Source organism: Urocampus carinirostris, chromosome 1 (genome assembly GCF_059441175.1).
Source record: "Urocampus carinirostris isolate Australia breed hairy pipefish chromosome 1, RoL_Ucar_1.0, whole genome shotgun sequence".
Taxonomy (NCBI): Eukaryota; Metazoa; Chordata; class Actinopteri; order Syngnathiformes; family Syngnathidae; genus Urocampus; species Urocampus carinirostris.
Genome location: NC_142349.1, coordinates 55,401,095 through 55,425,429, shown reverse-complemented (window position 1 = coordinate 55,425,429; position 24,335 = coordinate 55,401,095). Strand labels below are relative to the sequence as shown.

General features: G+C 39.8%; 1 protein-coding gene across 7 annotated transcripts in view; it reads right to left on the bottom strand.

The window, feature by feature from the left end:
• Positions 1 to 24,335, bottom strand: part of st6galnac5a (ST6 (alpha-N-acetyl-neuraminyl-2,3-beta-galactosyl-1,3)-N-acetylgalactosaminide alpha-2,6-sialyltransferase 5a) — a 63,178-nt gene that overhangs the window by 14,761 nt on the left and 24,082 nt on the right. For 4 of the 7 annotated variants that reach the window (XM_088345826.1, XM_088345843.1, XM_088345852.1 and 1 more), the window contains exons 3-5: positions 10,098 to 10,510; positions 1,072 to 1,179; positions 617 to 673 (exon numbers count right to left, since the gene is read on the bottom strand). In XM_088345826.1, coding sequence (XP_088201952.1) covers positions 617 to 673; positions 1,072 to 1,179; positions 10,098 to 10,510 — 578 coding nt within the window. The remainder of the gene's footprint in view (positions 1 to 616; positions 674 to 1,071; positions 1,180 to 10,097; positions 10,511 to 24,335) is intronic. The other 3 variants (XM_088345877.1, XM_088345834.1, XM_088345860.1) reach the window with 1 other exon arrangement.

Here is a 24,335-nt window from a genome sequence, read left to right as displayed (position 1 = left end):
GAAAGTACATTACATTATGAACTTAATGGAGAGACAGAAAGGCATTGTGGGAGGTAGTTTAGCTAAGACCATATCAGCATTTTATAGGTAATAGTAATTGACCAATACCCTCTAATCATCAATTCGTTACAGTCATTTTTACATGAGGGTGACAATTTGTTTGCCTTCTTTGCATTCCTTGATAGCATTAATTCCATGGTTATCATGTTTTGGCTACTCCTTTTACCATCACTGCAATTTTGGGAACCCAAAGTTAAACAAATTAAACTTTGTTACACAAGATTCTAAACGGGTCAAAAAGAGACGAAGGAATTGTCGGAGGGAGTTGAGTCGAAAGCACATCGTCATTTCCGTGGTAATGGTAGTTAGCGATTGGTTACGACCTTGCAACTTAGTGAGGGTAACCAATATCAGACCAGCATTTTTTACGATATCGAGCGATAGCATAGAGTTAAGATTCGGTGACGCAAGTTATTGTTGATGTTGTTTATTCGGGAAAATACCGTAAAAAGGTGCTGAAAAACATCTTAATCCACACCGTTCTCTGAAAAAGCCATAAAGCAGGGTCGCCTTATCGTGAGGTGTATTGTCCTCAAAGGGGTTCTATATTTCTTACCTGCAGAAGTCAGGTGGGAACATGGAAGTTAATTCAGCCAATTGCATATCTGCATTCCTGCAAAGGTAGTGAGTACTGTAATGTTCTTTCCCTGTATTTCTCGATAAAAGAAAACTTCATTTCCATGGTTATCAGGTTTTTGATTTAACATCACTACTCAGCGTGAACAAATCTACGTTTTTTTTACAAGAGATTCCGAACTGAACAAAGGGAGGGGAGGGAGTTGAACTATCTGCATATAGGCATTTTTATGATGCCGTGACGACAACCAATAGCAGACCGGTATTTTATATGCCGTTGACCAATGGCAGATAGATAGAGATAGGCAAAAATATGTGTTGTTGATGACGTATGGTGACGATAAATGCTGCATTGTAAAGAAATAACGTCCTTAGGTGAGGTTACCTTATCCTGAGGGGTTTATAGTACTTTAAAAAAAGTTGCATATTTCGTACCCGCAGAAGTCTGGCGAGACCATCCCGTAGACGTCGATCCGGTCACACAGTTCCAAGGCGATGGTCATTGTGAACCAGCCCGTGCTCAGCCAGGAGTTGGAAATTCTCCTGCCGGAAAAAGAAAAATGATTAGATTGATGGCAAAGTCTGCCTTCAAATCTGTCTCTGTGAAAATGAAGCCTGTCCGATCCCAAAGCGCAAGGACGAAGCGTCCAGTGACGGACGGTCGGCCAGACGATTCTCCCAAGCGGCGGGAAAAAAAATGTCTTGTATAAAAACGTCCTCCAGACCCTCAAGGGTACTGCCGGATGAGAAATTGTCAGATTTTCATGAAAGTCTATGAGCGCTTTTAGCAGGGGGATATGAAAGACTTCAGTTGTTATAGCCTCAAAAAAGAAAAGTGCATCATTGAAAGACCTTTGGTAGATTTTTTTGTGATACAAAAGCTGAAGGCGAATCAATTTCTGTGTAATGTATGGTATTGTTCCGTTCCGAGGCGAGAATCGCAAAGTGACATTGCTGTATAGCGGGAATTTAAAACCTATGCTAGTTAGCTAATGCGTTCAAAAGACCCTGATACACCAGAAAAACGGTAAAAAAGCAAAATAGTACTTAGTAAGTACCACTTATATGTGATTTATGCAAATTTCATTTAATAATGTTATAAATAAATATAGATACAAAAGAAAATGACATTTGAACTATCTGACGTGACTTGAGTTGGAACAGTGGAGTAGCAGGTGGATGCAGAGAGGGAGGCGACGGCAGATTAAAATCAAAACTGATTTTTAAGGACATTAGAACAATTGGATATGACATTAATCTGCCTTGATGCATAGATTGTAACCTGAAATTGCTATATAGCAGGAAACAGAAACCTATGCAAACTAAGTAATATGTCCCAAACCCCCGTTACCCCAGAAAAAAAACATCAAAATACCAAATGAATTTTATATATTTGACTATAAGGGATTTTATACAATTTTACACAAGTTACATTCATTAAATGCAATGAAGATTTTTCACAGAAAAGGCTTATGGTCAATGACAGGTTGCGCCATTCCGAATGCGAATGTTTTGTTTAGTTCTGTTGATAACAGGATGCTGACGGAGAAGGCCAGGCCCTGATTTGATAATCAGCACGTCCATAATCAGCACTTCCCGGCGCAAGAGGGGCCTTTGTGACGCACCGGTCCAGACATCGAGGACCCTAGGTGGAGGCCACGCGGGGAGTCTGCCACGTGGGGCGTTCCTGGCCCGCCCATGGGGGTGGCCGAAACGCAGGCTTGTGAAAAGACGTGGGCAGAAGAAGTTCAGAAGGAGATCGATTGCGAGGGACTATCGAGAGGGAGGCTCGACGAAGACTAATTCGACAATCATTCAGCTAATTCGATGAAATTCACTTAGTCAAATACTTTAAGAAAATAAATCTGCCCCCGTGTGGAATTGCCGGTATCTTGCCCATATTTTCCCGAAAAGAAAAGAGCATTCATTGTTGGGTGAATGAAGGTTATGTTTGGTTAATGGAGTCAGATAACTAAATGGAATAATTTGGTCAACGCTTCATTTTTAATAGTTTAATTCCCAACACCAAATAGTATACAGTAAATGTGTGTTTATATATGTGTGTGTAAAGAAAAAGTAAAATGTGATCTACATTTGGTGCGGTGCAACTTGAGCTGGTACAGTGGAGTAGAGGGTTGATGCAGAGAGGGGCGGTGATGGCAGATAAAAATGAAAACAGATTTTAGAATGTTTCTTGGCTTTAATCACAAGTTTAAAATGCCATTTGGGATAAAATATTAAATAATGTAAGATACACAGAAGACAGACATGTCTTTGATGCAAACTCTTACAAATTTAAAAGAGAGTTTATGGCACTTTGAGAACATTGCTTTGTATAAGAACGTGAGATTAACCGTTTACAAAACAATGAGACAGAAGCCTGAGGTGTCTTTGAGGAAAACTTGGAATTTTATTTGGTGCATTGCGGAGAGGAATATTATTTTTGACACTTTGAGAAGTTTGCTTTTGATAAGAACGTGTCATGTGAGGTTCACCGTTTAAAAAAATGACTCATTACACAGAAGGGTTATGTGTCTTTGAGGCATATTCTTGAAATGTGAAAAGTGCATTGCGTAGGCTTGATATTTTTTGGGACTTTTAAGAACTTGTCTTTGCTTTATGTGAAGATGTGCGATGTGAGGTTGAATGCGATGTGTCGGTTATGAGTTTCACAGATGACTGTTGCGTCTTTGAGGCAGACTTATCTCTCTTGTCGACGTGCATTGCGCTGGGTTCATATTTTTTTAAGCATTTTTTTTTCCGACTAAAAAAAACGTGTCATTTGAGGTTACCTGTCCCCCTCCCAAAACAGTGCCAACTCCGACGTCTCTTTGATATCTGTAAAAGAAAGCGCCCTGTTCACCACCAAACCTCAGAAGCCCACAAAAACACTTGTGTCTCTTTGATGGGGCATGAAAAGCCTCGTTAGGTTCCATTGACAAGTAAATTATCCGCCTTGTTTACAAACCGAAAGCTGTCGGCGCGCTGACGTGTAAAACATTTTTTTCCCTTTCATCTCTTTGAGGTGTGTTTATGCCGGACGGGGCAAACAAAGCGCCGCTGGACAAACACAAATATTTATCCCGCCGTCCCGTCATGTTTGCTCGCTATTTCTTCCAGCGAGCTCACAATTCATTTTATTTATTTATTTTCCTTGCTACATGTGTTTGAAATTCGAGCAGGCTTGTTTTTGTGTTGAATCCAAAAAATGGCGGTTTGCTCCCTATTGAACGGGAACTCAAACAAAAAACAAACCCCGACAAAAAACAAGTTTAAGTCCAGACAAGCCAAACGAATGTAATTAAGGGTTATGCGGAGCTACTGGTTGAATTTCACACAACCAAAAAGCAACACAGATTAATTATCACCAGAAAAAATAATGATAGTAACCAATCAAATTAATCTTTGATGTTGAAGGATTTTATACAATTCACTATAAAAGATTTTATACGATTGAATACAAGTTACATTTATTGAGTGCAATGAAGATTTTCACAGAGTAGGCTATAGTTCAATGACGGGTCGCGCTGTTCCAAATGCAGAATATTTTGTCTAGTTCTGTTGATAACAGGAGTCTGACGGAGAACGGCAGGCGATGTTTGGAGAACAAGTTTCTGATGACGTAGAAACGCTCGGTGTTGTTTTGGTTAATTCCAGACATTGCGGCGCTCTTCTCTGAGGTGGTGGAGCCCGGGGGGCTTCAGTGGCACGCCCATGGGAGGAGTCGGCACACCATATTGCGGAGAGGTGTGGGCCGAGAGGAGAAAGGCTGGAAGATTTCAGAAAAGGCTTGCCAGAGACTCCCAGACACTAATTCGATTAATTCGGCCATTTTCGATGGCGTACACTTAGTTAAATTGTTAAAGAAATTAAATCTGCCCCCGTGTGAAAATGTCGGCTATTCATGTCCATCTTTTCCATCAAGAAACGAGCGTGCATTGTTGGGTGAATGTTAATGGAGTCAGATAACTAATTCGAACAATTTGGTAAACGATACATTTTAATATTTAATTCACAACGTCTAAGTCTTAAAAGTTAAATTTCATAATCGTCAATGGCATTGAAATGAAATGTAACCATTGATGTCCATAGTCATCAATGGCACTGAAGCATAAATTAACCTTTGACATCTATAGACAACTATGGCATAGGAATTAAAATCAATATTTGCAACCATTGTCGTCAATGGCACCTAAATGAAATTAATGAACCCTTTGACGTCTAACGTTCTCAATGGCACCGAAAACAAAAATTCACAAATGTATTCTTCTATGGCACGGAAATATTTGACGTCTATAGTCGTCAATGGCATGAAGCTTAAAATCAACTTTTTACTGTAATAAAATGTAACCTTTGACGTCCATAGTCATCAATAACACATGAAAAACACATGAAATCGAATCAAGCTTCGGCGTGAATGGTCATCAATGGCACAGAAATTAAAATGTATCCTTTGATGCCTAAAGTCATCAATGGCCCTGAAATTAAAAGCAGCCTTTGACATATATAGTCGTCAATGGCAGCAATACTAAAAGTTTTACTTCTATAGTCCTCAATGGCATGGAAATTAAAATAAACTTTAGTTGTCTCAAGTCATCAATGGAAGGAAAACGGAACAAAACAACATTTGGCGTTTATAGTTGTCATTGGCACTAAAAATAAAGTCAACCTTTAACGTCTAAAATCATCAATGGCACTGAATCTAAAAATCGACCTTCGACGCCTATCGTCATCAATGGCAGTTTAAATAAAACCAATCTTTGATGTCTGTAGTCGTCGATGGCACTGAAAATAAAATTAACATGTAACGTTTATAGTCCCCACTGGCAATGAGAATAGAAAAAACCTCGGACGTCCATAGTCGTCAATGGCAGGAAGTGAAAATCAATCTTGAACACCTATCGTTGTCCATGGCTTTGAAAATAAAATAATCAAAAATAAAATCAACATTGACTTCCATAATTGTCAATGGCACACTAGTCAAATCAACATTTTACGTCTGTAGTCGTGAATAGCACTAAAACTAATATGTAACCTCTGACATCCATAGTCATTAATGGCCCGGAAATTAAAATTAACTTTTGATGTTACAAATCGTCAATGGCGCGGAAATCAACGTTTTTTTTTGTCGTCGGGAAAATAAAATTAACCTTTGACGTTCAAAGCCATCAATGTCACTGAAATTAGAATCAAACGTTGATGTTTACAATGGCCAATGGAATTTAACCATGGTTGTCTATAGTTGGAAAAGTAAGTGAAAATCAAATCAAATTGTATCGCTTTCAATAGCACTGAAATGAAAATCAACCTTTGACATGTATCGCCGTCAATGGCGTTGAAAATAAAATCAACTAATATAGTCCTTGTACTCCTATTGTACATGAAGTATATCATTATAATTGGATATTTTCAATGCAGACTACAAGTTCAAACTCATTTCAGGAACTTTAAGCGAAAGAACAAAGTTCAGCCTGGTGTCAAGAAACCACGAGAACAGATGGCAATTAGAAAACAGGGCGTTGCGGTTTCCTGTTGACCTATACAACGCCTCGAAAAATTAAAAACGAACGGAAACTGAGAATTGGCACAAAAATGTGCAATAGATGGCAAGCAGAGAACTGATGTTGCGGTTTCTTGTTGACCTATACGACGCCTCTAAAAAATAAAAAGAACGGAAACTGAGAATTGGCACAAAAATGTGCAATAGATGGCAAGCAGAGAACTGATGTTGCGGTTTCTTGTTGACCAATATGGCGCCTCTAAAAAATAAAAATGAACGGAAACTGAGATTTGGCACAAAAATGTGCAATAGATGGCAAGCAGAGAACTGGCGTTGCGGTTTCTTGTTGACCTATACGACGCCTCTAAAAAATAAAAAGAACGGAAACTGAGAATTGGCACAAAAATGTGCAATAGATGGTAAGCAGAAAACAGGGCGTTGCGGTTTCCTGTTGACCTATAAAACGCCTCAAAAACGGTACAAAAATCTTGTTTCAAAATGTCATAAAGAAACTACTGATTGTCCGATTGAAGACTTGTATTGCGGTGGTCTCGAGAATATTTTCTGCCAGCAAAAACTTCTTGAGAAGTAGTTCATCTCCAGCTTCTTAATTTACCAAACTTCACCCAAAATTCAATGAACACGCGAAGGACAAGATCAGAATCCACTATCCTTCTTCATCGTCAATTGCACGGAAAAGAAAATCAAACTTCTGTAGAAAACTAAAACAAAACTCTCATCGCCAACGGCACTGAAATTAAGATTCCACTTTTGTCTTCTATGGTTGTCAATGGTATTACCAATAACTTCAGTCTTAGTCATCTATGGTCGTCAATAGCACAGGATTTAAAATCAAAATTGACGTCCAGAGTAGTCAGTGACACGAAATTTAACCTTTGACGTATACTGTTGTTAATGGCACTGAAAACCATATCAAAAATTATTGATTTGAATTGATTTGGGGCGGCATTAGCTCAGGAGGTAGAGCGCTCGTCTTGGGATCAAGAGGTCGCAGATTCGATTCCCGGCTCCTCCGTGTTATTTGTCGAAGTGTCCTTGGGCAAGACACTGAATCCCTAATGCCCCAACAAGCAGGTTGGCAGCCTTGCATGGCTGCTATCGGTGTGTGAGTGTGTGTGTGAATGGGTAATGTGTGAAGTACACTGTAGAGCACTTTGGGAGGTCTTCATTGACTTGAGAAGCGCTATATAAATGCAGACCATTTACTCATCAAATATAATGAAACTAAAAAACACTTCTTACTGTTTAATTCTGAGTGTTTCAAAACCAATTTAACGAAATGATCTATTTATAAATTAAAAAAATTAATATAAATCGTATGAGTAGATGTCTGCATATTTATTACTGCTATTTTAAAGTTTCTTGCATGAATGTAATGTTTACAATCATTTTGAAAATGAGTTATGTCTTTTTCAAATAGCAATATCGTTATCTTCTCACGTATTGCCGATGTACTGGATTGTAGACTCTTATCTGCTGATACAAGAATAATATCAAAATATTGGTGTGTGAGTGTGTGTGTGTGTGTGTGAATGGGTAGGTGTGAAGCACATTGTAAAGCGCTTTGGGAGGTCTTCATTGACTTGAAAAGCGCTATATAAATGCAGACCATTTACCATTTGAGACAAGAGCGATTTAACTTCACAATTAAACCTCACAATACAAAGCATTATTCTTGATTACTTGAACATTCTAATTCTATTTTGAACCCCTCCCCTTTTTCCTGAATTCCTGAAGATGGATTTTCCCTCTTCCTCTGCTTAATTATTGCATCTGTTATTCCCCATTGAACCCCCCTAAGTAACATTTCATTTTGTCTCCAGAAGACGCTTAATCAGGGTGTCAAAAGCACCCCGAGAGCCATCTGTTTTCTGCTCTGCTTCCGTTGTTAAAATAGAAGGATCCGCCATCCCGCCCTCCCTCTCGTACTGTGTTAATGACCTTAACTTTAAAACAGCAGGGCTGACAAAAAACACGCACAAATGATTAAAATCAATCTGTGCAAGCTTGTTGAGCCCGTCGCCAGTTGCCTGAAGAGACATTTTGAATTTTCAATGTAATTCAGGGTTATCCGGAGCTTCTGTTTAAACTACACACAACCAAAAAGAAACACAGATTCATTATCAGCAGAAAACATAATGATAGTAACCAATAACATGAATCTTTGAAATATATATTTGGTAACTTTTGTCAAAATTGTTGGTATAAAAGGAGAAATAGAGTAAACCGCCTAAAAGAGGCTCCCATACCTGTCAAGCTCCACGGCTCCATGCCCGTAAAAACTGTCGTATTTTCCCTTACAAAATACAAAATAATCTTACATCATTTTTTTTTTCCTTCGGAATAATGATTGATGGCAAATCCCCAGGCGACAGACGCATGCGCACAGTAGCATCAGACCGCTTGATACCGAGATAGAGGCTACCGCGGCGAACTCGTTTGACTTGATTGATTTGCCGTTCGTGATAGTCGGTGTATACCGGATGGTACCCATCATTGACAAATTTTTCCGTACAGATTTCCTTGTACGTCGTACACGTCTTAAAATGCATAATAAACGTACTTTGTACGGCAAAAACGTACCAGGTTGACGGGTATGGGCTCCCCCGTCTTATGATATTTTCGCTTTACGATGTGGAATACTGCATTTTTCCCCACAGTACGACATTGACGTAAAGGGAATATGGGTTAGTGGGTTGCAGTTGTTTACAATTAAGCGTTATGGTTAGGGTTTGGGGGTTTAGATTAAGGTTAGTTGGTTAGCAGGGTTGGGTAGGGTTACTTTAACTTGATTACTTTCAATTACTTTTGGATGACTCCAATACCAAATATGCCAATAAAAGACAAAAGAAACTAAATATGAATACAATTATGACTCACAACACATGGTAAGCTTTCTCTCCTGGCTTTGATCTCTTTTTGATCTAAAAACTAACATAAAATGCGACAGAAACAAAATGAAAATAAATCCAAACAGCTTGCCAACATCATTTTTGCCGTTCCATGTATTCCGTTATTCCCCAAGCCTGCACAAAATTTAGTAATTTTATTCATATTTAGTTTCTTTTGTCTTTTATTAGCATATTTGGTATTGGAGTAATCCAATAGTAATCCAAAAGTAATCCAGTTAAAGTAACCCTACCCAACCCTGTTGGTTAGGGGGGTTCACGTTAAATACGTTTAGGGAGTTTGGGTTAGGTAAGGTTAAGGATAAGGGGATAATGATTAAAGTAAGGGGGTTGGCTTGGTTTTAAGGTTTAGTGGGTTATGGTCTTTGGTGAAAGGAATTGGTTAAGGTTACGGTTATTTGCTTAGGGGGTTAAGCACGGTTAAATGTTAAGGGGTTATGGGTAAGGTTAGTGTGTTGGAGGGTAGCGTTTTTGAGTTATGGTTAAGGAATTAGGATTAGGGGGTTAGGGTTTGGTAAGGTTAGGCAGGGATAAGGGTTATGGTCAGCAGGTTTGGGTTAGGGTTATTTGTCCAGTAGGTTAGTGTTGGGTAGGGTTAATGGTTGGGGCTATTGGTTCGGGGGTTAGGGTTAGGTAGGATTAAAGGTTAGGTAGTGATAATGGTTATGGTTGGCAGGTTTTGGGTTAGGGTTATTTGTCCAGCAGGTTAGTGTTGGGTAGGGTTAAACGTTGGGGCTATTGGTTCGGGGGTTAGGGTTTAATAGGATTAAAGGTTAGGTAGGGATAATGGTTAGGGTTTGGGTAGGGTTAGAAGGTTTGAGTTAAAGTTATTTGGTTAGTGGGTTGGGTTAGGTAGGGTTAAGGGTTAGGAGGTTTTAGGTAGTAGGTTAGGGTTAGGGGTTAGGGAAGGTTAAGGGTTAGGGTTCAGGAGGTTTGGGTTAAGGTTAGTTGGTTAGAGTTCAGCAGTTAGGGTTAGAAAGTGTTAGAGGGTTGGAGTCAGCTTTTTAGGTAGGGTTAAAGGTTAGGGTTACCTGTCCTTGCCGGTTTCCCTCTTGAAGAGCTCGTCAAACTGCAGCATCTTCTGCCAGGAGATGATATAAACTTTGAGCGAAGGCAGCGCCTGGCTCATGAGTCGTAGGTTGTTGTAGACCAGGCCTTTCCCGTCACGCCGCATGTAGCCGCTCGGCCCCCAAAAGACGAAAACGGCGTCCTGGCTGCCGTCCAGCAGCTGCCGACGGCTCCTCATGACGCGCTGCATGCTAGAGTGCGCTACCACGCGTAGCGACGTACGACGCCCTACGTCATTAGCGTAAACGCTAGCCGCCGGTGCGTCGTTCATGCGCAGGACGCATTCGGCGCTGTCGATTTCGCGGCCACGCCCGCTGCCGATCAGGTGGCCCGAGCTGGTCACCAAAGCGCACGTCCCGCAGTGCATCTTCAGGGGCTAAGTCAGGAAAACATACAGTGTCACTTGTCATTGTGCACGATTCTTAGCCATCAAAATAAATCAATTAAGGCTAACAGTTAGCATGTTTTCCTATTTCATATAGTCATTCAAAAATAAGAACTACCGCTTATATTATTGATGTCATCACCTTTGATAGTGCACAACTATCATCTGTGTTAACAGCATGCTAATATCAAAACCGTAAATATGTAATTTTGGCCCAGAAAAACGGGTGCTAAAAGTTAGCATGCTATTAGCAAAACTGGGTTACTACAAGCGTCCTAATAGCAATAAAAAATGTAATTTTGACCCTCGACAATCAATGCTAATAGTTAGCATTTTCATTGCAAAATGCCATTAGCGCTACCAATTTTGATTGAAATTGTAAAACAATGTTATGAAAAAAAAATTTGTAACTGGTTCGGCCGATAGAAATTTACACTCCAAGTTAGCATACTAATAGTAAAAACTCCATGAGCGCAAGCATGCTAATGAAAAATGGGTTGAAAAAAAACATAAGCATGCTAGTGGTTATGTTAAGCAGTGTAATAAAAATTGTCATTTCACCACTGGTTTGGCCCATAAAAATCATCAATGCTAACAGTTAGCATTGAGTTTTAATATTTGATATTATCCTTCAAAAATAAAAACTAGCGCCCTATTAAGTTTAATCTTTAGTAGACACTCAAGATAAGGAGAGAAGACATTAATGGATTTTCAAATCGCAAGGAGGGATGGGAGGGAAGCCTTCAGATAAGAGAATTCCATTTCCCATTCCTTCATCCTCATCTGAGCCCCCCTCTTAAATCTCCACGGTTACAAAAAACAGATCAGCCCCTATTGGGTGTGGATATCAATGAACAGCAACATGATTGGCCGATGGAGACAATTATGTGATAGTCAAGACAAATAACTACAGTGCTTAATACCAGTCGAAATAAGGAACTGGCATCCAAAGAAATCTCCTTTGCATTCGTCCAATATTAAAACTTATCATGCCCGTATTGTTGGTTGGTTTGTTGGCTCCCTTAACCACACGGGTTGTAAGGGCACCATTTCCTGTGGTGTGTCTTTGGCAGTCCAGCCTGGTGCCACTCATCCCTCTCCAGGCCAACACAAATAATTTCATCACGTTAAGAATCGATTGTACACGATAATTACCCTTCAAAACTCAACAATTAATGCTAACAGTTAATTTCAACTAATTTCATCCTGTTGTACATGATTATCATCCATCAAAATTCATCAATGCTAACAGTTAGCATATTTTCATATTTAAAGGTACATTGAGTAATATTTGACCGCTATAAGGCACTGAATTGACTAAAGGAAAACCAATGATACAGAGCATGGTGTAGCAGCAAGATGTCAAACAAAAATGGCAGCAACTGCTAGATATGTATTTCACCAAAATCTCTCCACCTATGAATATTTATACAAATTAACATTGGCATGGTAATTTATATATTTTTGCTTATTGTTCAAATTAATGTTTATTTTTTTACTGAATAAAGGTTTCCTTGTACCATTAGGAGGCACTAAATATTTCACACTGTCCCTTTAATATAATAGTGCAGAAATAAGAGATAAATATGAACTAACACATCAAAGCTAACGTTTATATTACTAACTAGCAATGTCATCACTTATTATTATCCTTAAAAATACAAAAATCCATGCGGACAGTTAGCATACTAATAGCAAAACTTTATTGACACAATTGTAAAGCAGCGTACCGTATTTTCCGCACTATAAGGCGCACCTCAAAGCCTTTATTTTTTTCAAAAGCTGATCATGCGCCTTATAATACAGTGCGCCTTATATATGGATCAATATTAAGTCGCAAAGTCTTGCAATTAAGGCAAGCAGCCGCCGACTAGATTTTCCCCCGAAGGCGAAGTAGTCCGCGGTGTATGCTGGGATTTATATACCGGCATTTAATTTCCTAACGTTATTCGGAGGTAAAGGGGGCGGATCCCTTTTATCATTTACAGGCTCGCATAGGCAAAAGGGGCAAAACAAAGCCTGCAATTGGCCGAAAAAAATGAATGTGAATCACACGTTGGGTTGCACTACGGCATAGAGAAAACATTTTTTACTATTCTGTATTTGTAAATATTTTACTCTCCTGGATTTACTACACTCACGGTTGTAAGAAGACCATGGTTATGTATCATTATTGAACGTGATGGCTGCAAGAGAACTTAGGTGAGCTATGCGGCTTTATATTTTCCCGGTATCTTGTTTTAGAACGATCTTGATGTTTCTGTGATGAGTCTATTTTTAAACTAAATTCAATTCAAAGTATTTATTGTCACATGCACAGTAAAGAACCCTGTTTCCCTGCACAATAAATTCTTACTTTGCTGTCCACACAGTTGCCAGCAAAAAATAAAATGGAAACTAAGATATGTTTGGCATTTCTTGAATCCCAAGACTTTAACCTTCCGAATGATATTTGGAACGAATTAGCTTCTTTGCAAGCTTTGGGAATGTTAAGGCGGTAATAAGTTTGACTGAACTATCTGACTGTTTTGTCGACGTTCCCATTGTAGCGCCTTATGATCCGGTGCGCCTTATGTATGGAAAGTATAGGACCAAAAACTAATTTTGGGGGTTGCGCCCTATAACCCGGTGCGCCCTATGGTGCGGAAAGTACGGTATTTAAAAATTGAAAAAGGCTATCATAGTGAAAACAATTCTACTATTAGCATGTTACTAGTAATTGGAAAACAGTGGAATAAGAAATGTCTTTTTAGTTTTGCTCATAACTATTGGCATCCCAACGATAAACTCATCTATTTCTTCCTCTATTTCTTCGTATGCCACCTTCCCGACCCAGAGGATGCCACCAAAGCAGTATTTTGACGCCCGCGCTTGGAAAAACGGGACATGTGGGTGGGCTTTGAAATTCAAGGCGACAATGGGGGGGGGGTTCACCGAAAGCGAGGCAAGCATGAAACGAAGCCGTTTAGACGTTGCGGTTCGGTTGCCTTCACTCTCGCTTGAAAATGGAAAGCGTTTTGCTTTCACTCCTGAAAAGATTGTCTTCTTATTATCCTCTCACTTTTCTATTTCTCTATTTATCTTTGTCAATGTTTATAGATCTCTCTTGATTTCTTTTTCTCTCTTTCTATTTATCACCTTGTCTCGCTCGCTCGCTCAATTTGTCTTTGTGTCTCCGTCTGTCTCTTGAATGATTTCTCTCTTTCACCTCTATTTGTCTCTTTATTAATCTCTCTCCATTTAGTCATCTCTCTGTCCTTCTCTCAATCACTTTCGATCTTCCCGTATGTCACTTAATGATTACCTATCTCAGCTATATTTCTCTCTGTTTCGCTTTATTCCTCTCTATATCATTTTCTCCTAAAGGTTCTCTCTCTCTCTCTCTCTCTCTCTCTACCTCTCGCTACCTCTATACCTCTCTCTACCTCCCTCTCTCTCTCTACCTCCCTCTCTCTCTCTACCTCCCTCTCTCTCTCTACCTCCCTCTCTCTATCCCCCCTCTCTCTCTCCCTCTCTCTACCTCTACCTCCCTCTCTCTACCTCTACCTCCCTCTCTCTCTATCCCCCTCTCTCTTTCTCTCTACCTCTCTCTCTCTCTCTCTCTCTCTCTCTACCTCTCTCTCTCTACCTCCCTCTCTACCTCAGTCCCACACTATTTTCTCTATTTTTAGTTATCTCGCTCCATTAAACTTGCTCAATATTTAGGGGCCGGTCACACAGACATCTGCGGCTGAATCACGGCCAAAATTTTGCGATTTTTTTTCGCCCGTGGTTGCCCGCGATGGAAAATGCGCAAAATTGGCCACCCCGCTGTTCATCGGTGTATGGCTGCAAAAAAGACGCCGGCGACTGTTCCGCTTCCTCATCGCGTCATTTCTGCGTCATTTTCTCGTGTGGACCACGGGTATAAAAGCTCCCGAGCCGGTGTTGTGCCCAAATCCGACTCCTACGCAACACAACCAACCCCCCACCCCCTCGCGTGAACGCACATTCTGCTGTGATCGCTTTTGTTGTCATCCGCGTTAACAAACGCATTTTGTAGAATACGATCGCACTTTATTGTTAATATAAACGCGTTATATAGACTAGGATCTCCCAATTGTTATAATTAGCTCACTTTATTGTTTTAATAAGCGTTTTATATAGAATACGATCGCTTTTGTTGGAAGCGCAGCAGAATGCGCGTTCACGCGAGGCGGTGGGTGGGTGGGGGTGTTGCGTTCGATTACGTTCACAACAAAAACAAAGACGGAATGGTTTAAGTTGTATTAAATTCCCAATAAATGCAAGACGAAGTGGTTTTGGTTATATGTTCGCCATTACATTCCCTAAAAGTGAGATAAAACGAGGTAAAAGTGGTTTTAGTAGCGAGGGTATGCAAATCTCGGCAGGGATGCACCGGGCTGTAGAAATCATAACCGCTCAAGACACAGTCCCGTGAAGATCAAGATTTCAAGCTATGTCATCATTTTTATTTTATTATCTTGAAAAGAAATGTCAAGAAATAAAAATGGATTAAGACGAGGTCACTACGCTGACGGGGATCCATGTTCACCCCCTTGACGTCTCCAGCACAACTGACGTGTGCTTGTGCTCGGCAAATCGCGCTGTATATACGCAGAGAAAGGCGAAAGACTGTCACACGCGTAACACGCTAATTTCACGTAATAACACCACCATACAGGCGCAGAACATGCTATTACCATGCTCCACCCACTATTACCTGCTGAAATTTCCCGTCCTACCCATGTGTAACCGCGCCCTGGCCGCGACCATAGCACGTCATTTCCGCGTCATTACCTCGTGTTGACCACGTGTGCGGCACGCGGTTTAACACGTGCTCAAACTTTTGAGCAGCTCAAAAGTTTTGAGTGCGGCCAACCACGTGTGAATATCCGACCGCGAGTAAAGCACTGCTGTATCTCGTCTATATAGCGGTCTCAAAACGTCCTACTGCGCCCAACAGCATCTGCTTCACGGCCAGAAAATTCTGGCCGTGGTTCAGCCTTGATACACTCGTGAAAGGCTGTGTACCCGCGCTCCGAAGAATTGAGCAGCGCAAAATAATTTCGCGCTGCCACCCACGCGCGAATTTCTGACCTCGTGTTAAGCACTGCTGTATCTCGTCTAAATGGCGATCTCAATTCGTCCAATAGCGTCCGCCCCAAAGGCAGAAATTTCTGGCCGTGATTCAGCCGCAAATGTCTGTGTGACCGGCCCCTTACCCATCTCCTTATATTGCTCTATCCCTCTCTCTCGATCCTTTTCTTTCACATATTTCACTCTTTCTCCATTCATCTCTGTTGATCTCTCTATCTCTTTCTATGTCTATTTCTCTATATCATCTCTATCCATCCCAATCCCCTATATTTTCCCTCTCTTTAACTATCTCTATTGGTCTATTTATATTTGTCCATTTTCTCTCTCTATGGATCCCTTGATATATCTCTCTTTATCATTACTTCTATCATTTTATTTATCGATTTCTGTTTCTTGGCATATTCCCCTTTCATTGCTCTTGCTCAATATTTATCTCTGGCTCTATTTATATCACTATTTATCTCTCTCCCTATGTTTCTTTCATCCCTTGAGTCATCTATATCAATCTATCTTTATTTTGCTGTATCTCTATTTTCTATCTCATCTCTCTATCTTTTTATTATGCCCTTCTCCCTCTCTCTCTATTTCTCTGTTCTTTTCTATTTCTCTATCTTCATTCTCTTTATCTTTCTATTCATTTTCCCATCTATTTTTATATGTGTATCTCTGGATGTGCCTTTCGCTATTACTCTTTATCCTTCAATCCCATTCTCTTATTTTATGTTTTTTTTCAAACATGTTTATTTATGTAGTTTAACATGTTATATTGTACATGTGTTTCCTTATATATTGTTAATTAACATTTTGTTGTGAGATACTGAGTTGCTCGACATGAATGATTTTTATTATAAAAAAAAGTAGCTTGGACGTTCACCGTAGAATAATGCATTTTCTTGTTCAAATTATTAATTGATTTTCTGCATTAAATTATTGTTGTATATTGTATATTACATACTGATTAAAGGGATCACCACAGACCTGTCTTTTTTCATTTTCTCCTTTTATACTTCCTTTTTTTTCTTAACTTTTTTATACAACATCATAATTCGTAATATAATGCGTCAAAGCAAGTGAGCCGTTTGAGAGCCGGATCTCTTTAATGAGTTAGGCCGAGAAAGCCGGTTCTCTAAAAAGAGACGGACTTCCTTTCACTACACAACTCGAACTCATTTGACTTGGCTGATTTGCCGTTTCGTGATAGTCGGTGTATACCGGATGGTAGCCATAATTGACAAATTTGCGTTTTTCCGTACAGATTTCCTTGTAGGTCATACACATCTTAAAATAATAAACGTACTTTGTACGGCAAAAACGTACAGGTTGACAGGTATGATATACTGTACATCTCTTTCTACCCCACTATATCAATATATCAATCTTTCTCTTTATCTCTTATTCGGATAATGGATCAACAACATAAGAAGTTCTTCTTTCCTCAATGTTGTGACTGCAGTTTTAAGGCCGCCTCCCTCTGTCCCCCCTTCTCCCCCTTGGAATAGGTCATAAAAGTGCAGGTTATAAGACGAGCCGAGTGGAATCAATCAAATCACTCCAACTGTCGACTTCCTCCGCCCGGAATACGTCAAAGAAGTCCAGGTGAGATGGAGAGCCTTGTTGGCGAGTTAATGACCCCCCCGAAGAGAGCCATCGTGATCGGCGAGGCGTTTAAGGCCCTCCGGGTGCAAATATCGCTTCCGACCTGCTTCCGATTCGTGCTGCTAGATTGGGGGAGCGGGGGTCTGCAGGGGATGGGGAGGCTTAAGGTGGAGTCGACCACCAGGACCTCATTAAGCTTCACGTTTGGTCAAGCACAAAACGACTCCCGCCGCTTCCATAAATCTTCGGGATTTCTCGCGTTTGGGTTCCTCTCGTGTATCGAATGAGCGCCGATAGGCTACGGTCGTCACCATTGCTAACCGAAGACCGCCACGTACAGGAAATACAATAGGAAAGGTCACTACTGCTCCAAATGTAATTCAAAAAAATCCTTAGAGGTTCACATAAGTATGAAATGAAATGAAATGATCTGCATTTATATAGCGCTTTTCAAGTCAAGACTTCCCAAAGCGCTTTACAGTGTGCTTTCACATTTCCCAATAGCGGCCGTGCAGCCATGTAAGGCGCTAACCTGCATATTGGGGGTATTAGGGGTTCAGTGTCTTACCCAAGGACACTTCGACATGTAACACGGAGGAGCCGGGATTCGAACTGAGATCTCTTGATCCCAAGACGAGCACTCTACCTCCTGAGCCACTGCCGCCCCATCAAGAGTTCCGACTGCGTCTCGGCTGTGATTTTGCGAAATATTTCGCGTTGTTAGTTTATTGTGACAATAAAATGCAGTAGACCCCCTGGATACAGCGTTAAACCCTTCTGAGGTGGGGATTGTAAGATGAAATTGCCTTATAGCGGGGGATAGGAACCTATGCTAATTAGCTAAGGCGTTACAAACGCTCAGATCCCCAGATAAGAGAAAATAATAACAAAACACTATATAAAAGTACTACTTATTTGTAATATACATGACTATTGTTAAATAACATTAAACACACGTGTACACGAACAGAAAAAAATGACATTTTATTGGTGTTTAGCGGTATGTGACTGGTCGAGTGGAGTAGCGGGTGGATGCAAAGGTGAGGAGACTGCAGATTCCAATTAGAACTGTTTTTTTTTACACGTGAAGATTATTGTTTCTGTAATTACTTCTTTATTCTTAATTGTCCTGATTTTTTGTAATGATCACAATCACCGATTGGTTTCAGCCATATTCCTTAGCGAGGATAACAAGAGAGAGACAGAGAGAGGGAGAGAACTATGTAGAGAGAAATAAATAAAAAAGAAAGAGGATGAAATAGAAGGAGAGAGAGATAAATAGATGAGTATCCTGGGGGAGTACTGTAAATGTTTCTATTTGCAAGCAAAATATTTTAGTTTTGGGAGCTTGTTTAGGGTGGTTATGGATTTATGTGGTTTTTGCGTATTTATCACTCGCAAAGTTTTTAGATCATCAAATCAATTTCACTATCACACAGAGACAATCCAAATAAATACAAATTGTGGTTTTGAAATGTCGGGTCCATTTTTTAAGGCACAAAAAATCTAGTCCTATCCGACCCTATGTGAAAATGTAATTGCCCTCTGAACTTCAAAGCGATAACAGAAATCAAACCCTTTCGATTATTGTCAATGATTCTTTCACAACGCTGTGTAGGAATTTTGGCCCACTCTTCTTTGCAAAATTGTTTCAAATCTGCGGTATTGGAGGGTTTCAATCAAATTTGGTTTGAAACCTTTGTGAGTGATAAATATGCAAAAACACAGAAATCAGGAAGTAACCGAATGCTTTTCACTGAATCGTAAGTGTAGTTCTTCTTATTTTTACAGGAAATATGAGATATACTTACATACTAACATACTTCAAATAAGAACCCCCCCTAATAAATGATGTCTCCTGTATTTCTCGCTTTTTAGCTGGCATGAATCATCGACGTGCTGAAAATTGTTCGCTTTTGTAGCCTGAGAGGGCGTCTCCTGCGTCTCCTCACCAATGATTGCAAATAGACTTTCTTTTATTATCATTATTATTGTTTTGAATTGTGCAGAACAGATCCGCCGTAAGGATGTTCGATACCGCCGATCTACACCGATACCGGGGATATCTCAACTTGATAATACTGATGCCACATACCAATACCATTAGTATTATTCTCCCTCTGCAAGCAATTTTCATTATGGATGACCTTTTTAATCTAATGACTTGCTATTTACTATTCATTTATTCTCCAAAGATTTTAATTAATAGTTAATTCTTTTCATTACATTGTTGGGCGTAATATATTTCTTATTTGACTATTTTTCCCAAGATCTTGAAACTCCACAGAAAAAAGGAAAACAATTCAGAGAAATATAGTATCTTACATAAATACTAATAACTCCAATTTCAGAAAACTATTATTTTTGTAAACTAACAATAGGTAATCGAATTATTTTTTTTTATCTTTCTATTTTTCTCAAATAATGAAACTCCACACTCCAAAAATAAATAAAAATAAAAAATAATTGTAAATAATTATGTAAATATTTTATACTGTATGGTTGAATATTGAATAAAATTTTCTTCACATTTTTTACTTAAAAATAAATTAAATATGTAAAACTAAAAAAACATAAACATGATGTAGAAATTTGATAAAAGGGTGGGAAATAATACACATTTTTATCTTTATTATATTAAAATAAACAGCACTGGTAGCTTGGCTGTTAAGATGTCTGTAATACACTCATTGGGTTCTGGGTTCAATCCCCAGGCTGTACGAATTCTGTGCTGGAAACCAGTCAAGGGTGTCCCCTGCCCACTGCCTGAAGAAAGATGGGATGGGCTCCAGCACCCCTGTGAACCTACTGAGGATAAGCGGTGCAGACAATGGATGGATGGATACATGATACCTTTTTATTATAACTAATATTTCTTTTTTATTACCAGAAGGTTCAATACACTAAAAACAATTCATTAATTGATTTGATCATTACAATTTCTATGTTTTCTCCCCTAAAGTGCCCCCCCACACCCAGAACAAATAATATAAAACAATTGCAAACCTGTCAACCTGTACGTTTTTGCCGTACAAAGTACGTTTATTACGCATTTTAAGACGTTTACAACGTACAAGAAAATCCATACCGAAAAACGCAAATTTGTCAATGATGGGTACCATCCGGTATTCACCGACTATCACGAAATGGCAAATCAATCAAGTCAAACGAGTTCGCCACGGTAGCCTCTATCTCTGTCTCGTTTTTTTGTTGTTGCAAACGAAGTGAGCAGTTTGATGCTACTGTGCGCATGCATCTGCCGCCTCAGATTTCATGTGGTAGTTATGTAGTGAAAGGAAGTCGGTCTCTTTTTAGAGAAGCGGCTTTTTCGGCTCAACTCATTAAAGAGAGCCGGCTCTCAAATGGCTCACTTACTTTGAAGCATTATACAGTGGAATCTCTGTTCTCGACCATAATCCGTTCCAGAACCCTGTTCGAAAACCGATTTGGTCGATCACCGAAAATCGATTTTCCCATTAAAAGTAATGTAAGATCGTTTTTAATCCGTTCCAACACCCTAAATGTTTACCGAGAACGTAAACATGAAGCTAACCCAGGCTAATCGTACGTTCGCTTTAGCGTAATCTTCCGTACGAAAGATTACGCTAACATGAACGTGTAAAAATAAAAAAAAGGATTATGAATAGGATTTCTTACCTTTGTGGTGGAGAAAAAAATCATCAAAAGTTTTTCAACCTCTTCCAAAACTTAAGAAAAAAAAGGAAGTATAAAAGGAGAAAATGAAAAAAGACAGGTCTGTAGTTATCCCTTTAATCAGTATATTACCAACAATAATTTAATGCAGAAAATGAATTCATAATTTGAATAAGAAAATGTATTATTCCACTTGATTATATTTGCATGTATTTTTTCCTTCTCCAGTAAACGTCCAAGCTACTTCATTTTTGAACTTTTTTTATAATAAACCTCATACTGGGAGGTCGCTGGTTCGCGCCTCGGCCGAGTCATACCTAATTGGTAAAATGGCGGCGCCCTCTGTTGGCTGCGGCTGCATCGGCTCGCTACAACGGGTCAGGTGTATCGACATTTCGTTCTGTGTACATTGTTACAAAGAATGACAATACAAAGGAAATTATTATTATTATATTATTATTATTATTATTCATCTCGAGCAACTCAGTATTTCACAACAAAATGTTCATTAACAATATATTGTCATGGTTGCCATGGCGCTCAATTGATCCCTGCCGTGTGAAACGCATTGACAGATTGCTGCCGGACTACTTAAACGCGGTCTCGCAAGTTGCCCGGTTGTCAGAGCGTCTGTGTGAAATGCCTATTTCTGTGAATTTGCCTGTGTTTGATCCTGTTTTATTTTTGGCCTGATCTGTTTGATTTTGACAACTCTTTTGTTCGGATTTCGATCCACTTCCGCGACCATTGATCCCCAGATCGAGTGTGCACGCATTCCTCCTCTCCCTAATAAAGTGTGAGCACGTTACGCTATTGGGTTCTCCATTCCTGTTTCCTGCCCTGGTTCGTGACATATGTATGATATAACGAAACACATGTACAATATAACATGTTAAACTACATAAATAAACACGTTTGGAAAAAAAATATGGTGTAAGATTATTTTGTAGTTTGTAAGGGAAAATACGGCAGTTTGTAAGGGCACGGAGCCGTTGAGGTTGACAGGTATGGAATTGTTCTTTCTGCCGAAATTTCTATCGGACTGAGTTGAGTCGCTTCATTGGGATCAAAGCAGTTCTTTAAAGATGGCCGTTTCCTTCGGATACAGCCCGACGTCTGAAAATATCGAGCGCGTCATTAAACAGGGTGGAAAGTGGCAACAACAGAAAAGGCAGGCAGGCTCAATCGGGAGCTGGTTTTCCGATTCGCTCGCCGCTAGCGCGTAACCGGGCCGATAATTGCTCCTTTCCCGGCGTCCCGATTGGTCCCCGGGGGGCCGGCGAGAGGGGCCATTACGCCTGATGGATGCCGCGGCCTCTCCAAGCCCGGGAAGCCGTTCAGACATCGTTATCGATTATTTGGAGGAGGAAGAAGGCGGAAGAAATAGGCGAAAGCTACAAGATGGCAATCGTGCTTCGTCGCGGGGCTTCGCCGGCTGCTGTCGAGTTTCAATTTTTCTGTCCCGACCTGTCGAGGATCGATCGCGTCGGGATAGCAGTTAATCGGAAAAAGGGTTCGTACGCTCTGAAGTTTTTCGATTACCCACCATAATTTCCATTTTATAATATTTTGTCGATGCATCACATTTTTCTACTGTGACTTGTCAAACTGAAGGATCGATCGGGTCGGGATCACAATCGGGACGAGAGTTTTTACGCTTTGAAGTTTTTTGATTATCCCCCCAAATTCCAACTTTATATTAGTTTGTCGATTATTCCGTCAATTGATCAAACTCCAATTTTTCTAATGTGACCCGTCGAATTGAAGAATTGATCCTGTCGAGATCGCAACTCATCGGAAAAAGTTTGTTTTTCGATTACCCTCCATAAATCCTATTTTGTATTATCTCATCTCATCTCATCTCATTAGCTGCACCGCTTATCCTCAGTAGAGTCGCGGGGATGCTGGAGCCCATCCCAGCAATCATCGGGCAGTGGGCAGGGGACACCCTGAACTGGTTGCCAGCCAATCGCAGGGCACACAGGGACAGACAACTCGCTCGCTCATTCACACCTAGGGACAATTTGGACTGGCCAATCCACCTGAAATGCATGTCTTTGGAATGTGGGAGGAAACCGGAGTGCCCGGAGGAAATCCACGCAAGCACGGGGAGAACATACAAACTCCGCACAGGAAGTCCGGTAGCTGGATTTGAACCCACACAGGAGGTTCCCAAGACCTTAGAACTGTGCCACACATGCGCTAACCACTGCTCCGCCGTGCTGCCCTTATTTTGTATTATAACAATGAAAAAACTTGATTTTATGTGATCTACAGATACACATGAGCATGCTTTTATCAACTGTTTTGTCGATTAATCGATATTCTAAAACCTGTTTTTGATTTTTTTTTTTTGCTATATAGTCAATATACTAAAACCTGTTTTCGATAACCCTGTCATATATACTCACAAGTCATGCTAACAGTTACATGGTAACGAGTCATCCACTCGATTACTTTATCTATTTTTGTCCTTGTTTTGTATTTCCCTTTTTTTCTCCCTTTCTTCCTCTGCCCTTTCTTTCTATCACTTTCTTTCTCTCGCTTTTTCTTTCTCAGCCTTTCTCTTGCTCTCTCTCTTTTGCTCTTTTTCCGTTTCTTTCTTTCTTTTTCTGTTTTCTTTATTTCTTTTCTCTTTCTTTTTTCTTTTCCCTTTCCTTTATTTCTTTTCTCTTTTTTTCCTTCTCTCTCTAGTTCTTTTCTTCTCTCCTTCCATTCCTTCTCTCTCTCCTTCTTTCTTTCTCTCTTTCCTTCTTTGTCTCTCCTTTCTTTTTCCTTCTTTTTTCTTCTTTTTCCTTTCCTTCTTTCCCTCTTCTTTCTTTCTATTTATCTTCCTTTCTCTTTCCTTTGTTTCTTTCTTTTCCTCTTTCTTTCTCTTTTCTTCTTTATTCCTTTCTTGTTATTTATCTTTCTTTTTCCTTCTTTCTTTCTTTCTATTTCTTTCTTTCTTTCTCTTTCCTTCTGTCTTTCTTTCCATTTCTCTTTCTTTCTTTCTTTATTTCTTTCTTTCTTTCTTTCTTTCCTTCTCTATTTCCTTCTTTTTTTTTCTTTCATTCTCTGTTTTTGTTCCTCTCTCTGTCACTCTTTGTATCTATTTTTCTCCATCTCACTTTGAATATAGCTCTTTCCTTCTCTCTCTCTCTCTCTCTCCCTCTCTTGTTCACTCTATTTCTTTGTCTCTCTCCATTTCTCTCTTTCTCTCTAATTTACTAATCCGTTCCTGGTTTTATATTACATTAGATGATACAGTGCCATCTAGTGGGAGTTTGTATGAACATAATTTTTAACAATTGAAAGTAACTGCCACAGTATTTCCGTCTAGATCCGAGCTAGCTAACGCTGCACTTCTCCAGTTTCGGTTGTGGAGAGTAAGCAAAAGTGTCAAAAGTAGCAAAGGCTTGGGAGATAATGGCTACAAAGAGGAAAGCCGGTGCCTGAGGCTCCAGTGCCGCCAATTACGGCCGGC